The 7,500-nt window shown below is 46.4% G+C and overlaps 1 protein-coding gene across 1 annotated transcript in view; it reads left to right on the forward strand.

Annotated features, from left to right (window-relative positions):
* Positions 1-7,500, forward strand: part of LOC124021622 (voltage-dependent T-type calcium channel subunit alpha-1H-like) — a 150,231-nt gene that overhangs the window by 108,903 nt on the left and 33,828 nt on the right. Inside the window, exons 21-24 of the mRNA XM_046336759.1 lie at positions 932-1,032; positions 1,296-1,419; positions 4,923-4,991; positions 6,383-6,567. Coding sequence (XP_046192715.1) covers positions 932-1,032; positions 1,296-1,419; positions 4,923-4,991; positions 6,383-6,567 — 479 coding nt within the window. The remainder of the gene's footprint in view (positions 1-931; positions 1,033-1,295; positions 1,420-4,922; positions 4,992-6,382; positions 6,568-7,500) is intronic.

Here is a 7,500-nt window from a genome sequence, read left to right on the forward strand (position 1 = left end):
TCAATACACAGTAGTTTAGTTTAGTTTTATATTAAGATAAACAGCAGATACCTTCCAGGCTACTTCAGTTAACTGAAGAGTAGCCAGTTTCTGTTCTGCTTGCTTGCTTTTTTACAACTCGGTTGGAAAGAGTTCAACACGCTGACAGCAGCTGCCTCTGTTCAACTCTCCCGTTTTGATCCAGCCTTTTCAGAAGCTTTGCCTTCACACAGTCTGTCCGTCCGCTCTGTGGTGTAGAACGCGGTCCTAAATTCACCTCCAAACAGCCTACCCAGACTGCTCTAGGGCGTCCGCATGGTCCTAAAGCACACCGACGCCGTTTTTGGTGTCACGGTGCAATGATAAAACTGTGTGGGGGGGGGACAACAATTACCCACCCACCCATCATCCCGGGGCGGCAGCGTAGCCTAGTGGTTAGAGCGTTGGACTAGTAACCGGAAGGTTGCAAGTTCAAACCCTCGAGCTGACAAGGTACAAATCTGTCGTTCTGCCCCTGAACAGGCAGTTAACCCACTGTTCCCCGGTAGTCCGTCATTGAAAATAAGAATTTGTTCTTAACTGACTTGCCTAGTTAAATAAAGGTAAAATAAAAAATAAAATCCCCAGTGAAAGTTGTGCCCCTGGGGAGCAGTTTGGGTTGACGTAACAGTGGCGAGTTGGTTGTTAGCAGTTTGTACTGACTTCGTTGCTGACTGTGTTTTCCCCCTGTCCCGTTCTCCAACCCTGCTCACCGAGAACTGAGCACTTTGTTGATGGCGTGTTTCCCAGAATGCATTAGTCTTCCAGTCTGACAGGACAAGCGAGAGTTGTTGTTCCCTGCTGCTAGAGAATGTTCTGCACCGTCATGGGAAAGACACATCCAAACTTAGAGACTGACGATGTAGAGGAAGGAGTGTGTGTAATGCTGACCTCTGACCTCTGTCCTCTGTAGAACCTGTGGTTCCGGGTCAGGAGAACGCTGCAGAGCCACAAGCCACGCTGGTGTAGAGAACATGAAGACTGGAACCTCTACCTGTTCTCCCCTCAGAACTCGTGAGTCACACAAATACACACACATGCACACGCACACACACATATACTTGTTGTCTCATAAATACTGTATCTTCCTCCTCTGTGCTGATTTCCCCCTCCCTCCCTCACCTCCCACCTCCCTCACCTCCCACCTCTCTCACCCTCCCTTCCCTCACGCCTCCACCTCTTCCCCCTCCCTTACCCCATCACCTCTCTCGCCCTCCTCACATCTCCTTTCCCCTCCCTCACCTCACCCTCCCACCCCCCCCTCCTCTCTCCTCTAGGTTCCGGGTGTGGGCTAAGGGGATGATCTCTCATAAGATGTTTGATCACGTGGTCCTCCTCTTCATCTTCCTCAACTGCATCACCATCGCTCTGGAGAGACCCGGCATTCTGCCTCACAGCACCGTAAGACACTAGGGCTGGTGTTATACCCTATTTTACTACATACCAGTATTGATGCATCGACCACTTTGGGTTTTTTACTTTACCTTCTAGAACCCTATTTATACTTTCCCTTCTAGAACCCTATTTATACTTTACCTTCTAGAACCCTGTTTTTACTTTACCTTCTAGAACACTATTTATACTTTACCTTCTAGAACCCTATTTATACTTTACCTTCTAGAACCCTATTTATACTTTACCTTCTAGAACCCTATTTATACTTTACCTTCTAGAACCCTATTTATACTTTCCCTTCTAGAACCCTATTTATACTTTACCTTCTAGAACCCTATTTATACTTTACCTTCTAGAACATTATCTATACTTTACCTTCTAGAACCCTATTTATACTTTCCCTTCTAGAACCCTATTTACACTTTACCTTCTAGAACCCTATTTATACTTTACCTTCTAGAACCCTATTTATACTTTACCTTCTAGAACCCTATTTATACTTTCCCTTCTAGAACCCTATTTATACTTTACCTTCTAGAACCCTATTTATACTTTACCTTCTAGAACCCTATTTATACTTTACCTTCTAGAACCCTATTTATACTTTACCTTCTAGAACCCTATTTATACTTTATTTTTACCTTCTAGAACCCTATTTATACTTTCCCTTCTAGAACCCTATTTATACTTTACCTTCTAGAACCCTATTTATACTTTACCTTCTAGAACCCTATTTATACTTTACCTTCTAGAACCCTATTTATAATTTACCTTCTAGAAACCTATTTCAATGTGGTTGGTTAGGCTTCATTCTTATTGCCATTTCAGACTTGAAGTCGATACAACAACTATGATAGCTAAGGTTCATAGATTGGTATGAATATTAGTTCAGAACCTAACGTTTTAGTAAATGCTTTCAGCTAGCTAGATTCTTTACATCCACTGTTTCCCAAGACGACAGCCTGGTGTGCTGGGTTTCTCAGGAGTCCCTAAAACATTAAAGAATGTGATACTGTACTAATTTCATAACACCAGCTAGCTAGCTAGCTGGCTAATAATGTTAGCCAGTCAGTTAACTTGCTAAATCACGATTTTCGTAAATTAACTTTATGACAAAAAATGATGCCCAATCGTTTGTCTCTACATGAACTAACATATTCCTCTCCATTGGAAACGTTTTGCTTGACGTTATAATTACTTACATTTGGTTTCCACCGTAATGTTTTGACAGCCATCTTTGCTGAAGAACGTCACCAGGGAGAGGTGGCTTGCGTCAAATTCATCATTGGAACCACTCAATATGATTGGTTATATAAAAACCTTGGGACCCAAAATGCATAATGAGTGATCTAACTCCCCCCGGTGGTGGTCTGGAGCCGTGATTCTGGGTTCCTCTAACTCCCCCTGGTGGTGGTCTGGAGCCGTGACACTGGGTACCTCTAACTCCCCCTGGTGGTGGTCTGGAGCCATGACAATGGGTACCTCTAACTCCCCCTGGTGGTGGTCTGGATAAATGAAGCCGTGATGCTGGGTATCCTCTAACTCCCCCTGGTGGTGGTCTGGAGTAATGATGCTGGGTACCTCTATGTCTCCCTGGTGGTGGTCTGGAGAAATGAAGCCGTGATGCTGGGTACCTCTAACTCCCCCTTGTGGTGGTCTGGAGCCGTGATGCTGGGTACCTTTAACTCCCCTTGTGATGGTCTGGAGCCGTGATGCTGCGTACCTCTAACTCGACCTGGTGGTGGTCTGGAGCCGTGACACTGGGTACCTCTAACTCCCCCTGGTGGTGGTCTGGAGCCGTGATCCTGGGTACCTCTAACTCCCCTTGTGATGGTCTGGAGCCGTGATGCTACGTACCTCTAACTCCACCTGGTGGTGGTCTGGAGTCGTGACACTGGGTACCTCTAACTCCCCCTGGTGGTGGTCTGGAGCCGTGACACTGGGTACCTCTAACTCCCCCTGGTGGTGGTCTGGAGCCGTGATGCTAGGTACCTCTAAGTCCCTCGGTGTAAACTCGCAAACTTTTAAAGGAGGAACCACTGTAGCTAAGCATATTGTTTATGCCACAGTATCATAAATCAGAGCGAAATAGGTGAAACATGAATATGTTAGCTAGCTGGCTAGTTACATGAGGTAAGAAAACATGGAATGTTTACATCTAATTAGTGTCCCCTTGGAAACATTGACCACCACTTTCGTTCCTACCCTGTCAATAATGCCTCCCTTGGCTTAGTCATTCGTTGTCATGTCAAGCAATAATGTATTCAAGGTGCCGCCCACTATATTATAATTTGAATAATCATTCTATTTTCATAATTCCAACAATTCACCAATTAATTAGGGCTATCTCTGCCTTGACATCTTTTTAATACCGGATGACAACAAGGCAAGTCTGTTGGGTTGTCAGTGTTTGACATGAAGGAAACAATATCACAGGGCCCCTTTTTTTTACAGATGGCCAGAAACTTGTTCCCCCTCCTCGATCTTGCAGACGATGTCGTCATGGCGACGTCAGCTAGCTAAGCTCGTATCTAGAAACGCATCGTCTGGTCTAACGGTCGTCTGGCGTTGGAACATCTAAGCTCGTATATAGAAATGCATCGTCTGGTCTAACGGTCGTTGGAACATCTAAGCTCGTACGTAGAAATGCATCGTCTGGTCTAACGGTCGTCTGGCGTTGGAACATCTAAGCTCGTATGTAGAAATGCATCGTCTGGTCTAACGGTCGTTGGAACATCTAAGCTCGTACGTAGAAATGCATCGTCTGGTCTAACGGTCGTCTGGCGTTGGAACATCTAAGCTCGTATATAGAAATGCATCGTCTGGTCTAACGGTCGTTGGAACATCTAAGCTCGTACGTAGAAATGCATCGTCTGGTCTAACGGTCGTCTGGCGTTGGAACATCTAAGCTCGTATATAGAAATGCATCGTCTGGTCTAACGGTCGTTGGAACATCTAAGCTCGTACGTAGAAATGCATCGTCTGGTCTAACGGTCGTCTGGCGTTGGAACATCTAAGCTCGTATGTAGAAATGCATCGTCTGGTCTAACGGTCGTTGGAACATCTAAGCTCGTACGTAGAAATGCATCGTCTGGTCTAACGGTCGTTTGCCGTCGGAACTACGTGTGTGTAGGCCGTCAAATCAAAACCGCTACTTTGATATAAAGTCAGGGTTTTTTTGTGTTTTTTTTACGAAAATGAAAACATGTCAGTTTGTCAGCTTCAAGAGGATGGAGAAATAACATGTTTAACTATTTAAGATATTTAGCTCCAATCCAAGGTTGTTCCTTTTAGATTAGGAGAAAATTAACAACTAATGAAAGATTTTTTTTCACTTCTCTCGTTGACTTCTCAAATCCCGAACCCCGGCCTTGGCTGTTTTGCTAAGCTTTCCCAGATGTCTTGCGATGTCTCTCCTACTCTCCCTCCAGGAGAGAGTGTTTCTGAGTGTCTCCAACTAGATACTCTCTGCTCTAATATACTGTCTCTCCTACTCTCCCTCCCTCCAGGAGAGAGTGTTCCTGAGTGTCTCTAACTTCGTGTTCACGATCATCTTCCTGGCTGAGATGACTGTCAAGGTAATACTACCGTCTGTCTCAGTCTGCTGTCTGTTTCAGTCTGTTGTCTGTTTCAGCCTGTTGTCTGTCTCAGTCTGCTGTCTGTCTCAGTCTCAGTCTGTTGTCTGTTTTAGTCTGCTGTCTGTCTCAGTCTGCTGTCTGTCTCAGTCTGCTGTCTGTCTCAGCCTGTTGTCTGTTTTAGTCTGTTGTCTGTTTCAGTCTGTTGTCTGTCTCAGTCTGCTGTCTGTCTCAGTCTCAGTCTGCTGTTTGTCTCAGTCTGTTGTCTGTTTTAGTCTGCTGTCTGTCTCAGTCTGCTGTCTGTCTCAGTCTGCTGTCTGTCTCAGTCTGCTGTCTGTCTCAGTCTGCTGTCTGTCTCAGTCTGCTGTCTGTCTCAGTCTGCTGTCTGTCTCAGCCTGTTGTCTGTTTTAGTCTGTTGCCTGTCTCAGTCTGTTGCCTTTCTCAGTCTGCTGTCTGTCTCAGTCTCAGTCTGCTGTTTGTCTCAGTCTGTTGTCTGTTTCAGTTTGTTGTCTGTTTCAGTCTGTTGCCTGTCTCAGTCTGCTGTCTGTCTCAGTCTCAGTCTGCTGTCTGTCTCAGTCTCAGTCTGCTGTTTGTCTCAGTCTGTTGTCTGTTTCAGTTTGTTGTCTGTTTCAGTCTGTTGCCTGTCTCAGTCTGCTGTCTGTCTCAGTCTGCTGTTTGTCTCAGTCTGTTGTCTGTTTTAGTCTGTTGTCTGTTTCAGTCTGTTGCCTGTCTCAGTCTGTTGTCTGTTTCAGTCTGATCTCTATTTCAGTCTGATCTCTGTTTCAGTTTGTGGTCTGTTTCAGTCTCACGTTTCAGTCTGTTGTCTGTCTCAGTCTGCTGTCTGTTTCAGTCTGATCTCTATTTCAGTCTGATCTCTGTTTCAGTTTGTGGTCTGTTTCAGTCTCATGTTTCAGTCTGTTGTCTGTTTCAGTCTGATCTCTGTTTCAGAGTACTGTCTGTTTCAGTCTGATCTCTGTTTCTGTCTGCTGTCTGTTTCAGTCTGATCTCTGTTTTAGAGTGCTGTCTGTTTCAGTCTGCTGTCTGTTTCAGTCTGATCTCTGTTTCAGAGTGCTGTCTGTTTCAGTCTGATCTCTGTTTCAGTCTACTGTCTGTTTCAGTCTGCTGTCTGTTTCAGTCTGCTCTCTGTCTCAGTATGTTGTCTGTTGTCTGTTTCAGTCTGATCTCTGTCTCAGTTTGTTGTCTGTTTGAGTTTGTGGTCTGTTTCAGTCTCATGTTTCAGTCTGCTGACTCAGTAGGTTGTCTTTTGTCTGTTTCAGTCTGTTGTCTGTTTCTGTCTGATTTCTGTTTCAGTCTGATCTCTGTTTCAGTCTGATCTCTGTTTCAGTCTGTTGTCAGTCCTTGGAGTTATTGTCTTCTTAATGTTGTGTCTATAGATTGTAGCGTTGGGGTTCTGCTGGGGTAAACAGAGCTACCTGAAGAGCAGCTGGAATGTTCTGGATGGGATCCTGGTGTTTGTCTCTCTGGTGGACATCCTGGTTTCTCTGGCCTTGACTGGAGGGAACCGCATCCTGGGAATCCTCAGAGTACTACGACTGCTACGCACACTACGACCTCTCAGGTAGGACCACACTACGACCACACTACGACCACACTACGACCTCTCAGGTAGGACCACACTACGACTGCTACGCACACTACGACCACACTACTACCTCTTAGGTAGGACCACACTACGACTGCTACGCACACTACGACCTCTCAGGTAGGACCACACTACGACCACACTACGACCACACTACGACCTCTCAGGTAGGACCACACTACGACCTCTCACTAGGACCACACTACGACCTCTCAGGTAGGACCACACTACGACCACACTACGACCTCTCAGGTAGGACCACACTACGACCACACGACCTCTCAGGTAGGACCACACTACGACCACTCAGGTAGGACGACCACACTACGACCTCTCAGGTAGGACCACACTACGACCACACTACGACCACACTACGACCTCTCAGGTAGGACCACACTACGACCTCTCAGGTAGGACCACACTACGACCTCTCAGTTAGGACCACACTACGACCTCTCAGGTAGGACCACACTACGACCTCTCAGGTAGGACCACACTACGACCACACTACGACCACACTACTACCTCTCAGGTAGGACCACACTACGACCTCTCAGGTAGGACAACACTACGACCACACTACTACCTCTCAGGTAGGACCACACTACGACCACACTACGACCTCTCAGGTAGGACCACACTACGACCACACTACGACCTCTCAGGTAAGACCACACTACGACCACACTACGACCACACTACGACCACACTACGACCTCTCAGGTAGGATCACACTACGACCACACTACGACCACACTACGACCACACTACGACCTCTCAGGTAGGACCACACTACGACCACCCTACGACCACACTACGACCTCTCAGGTAGGACCACACTACGACCTCTCTACGACCACACTACGACCACACTACGACCACACTACGACCTCTCAGGTAGGACCACAC

Source organism: Oncorhynchus gorbuscha, unplaced genomic scaffold (assembly GCF_021184085.1).
Source record: "Oncorhynchus gorbuscha isolate QuinsamMale2020 ecotype Even-year unplaced genomic scaffold, OgorEven_v1.0 Un_scaffold_1148, whole genome shotgun sequence".
NCBI lineage: Eukaryota > Metazoa > Chordata > Actinopteri > Salmoniformes > Salmonidae > Oncorhynchus > Oncorhynchus gorbuscha.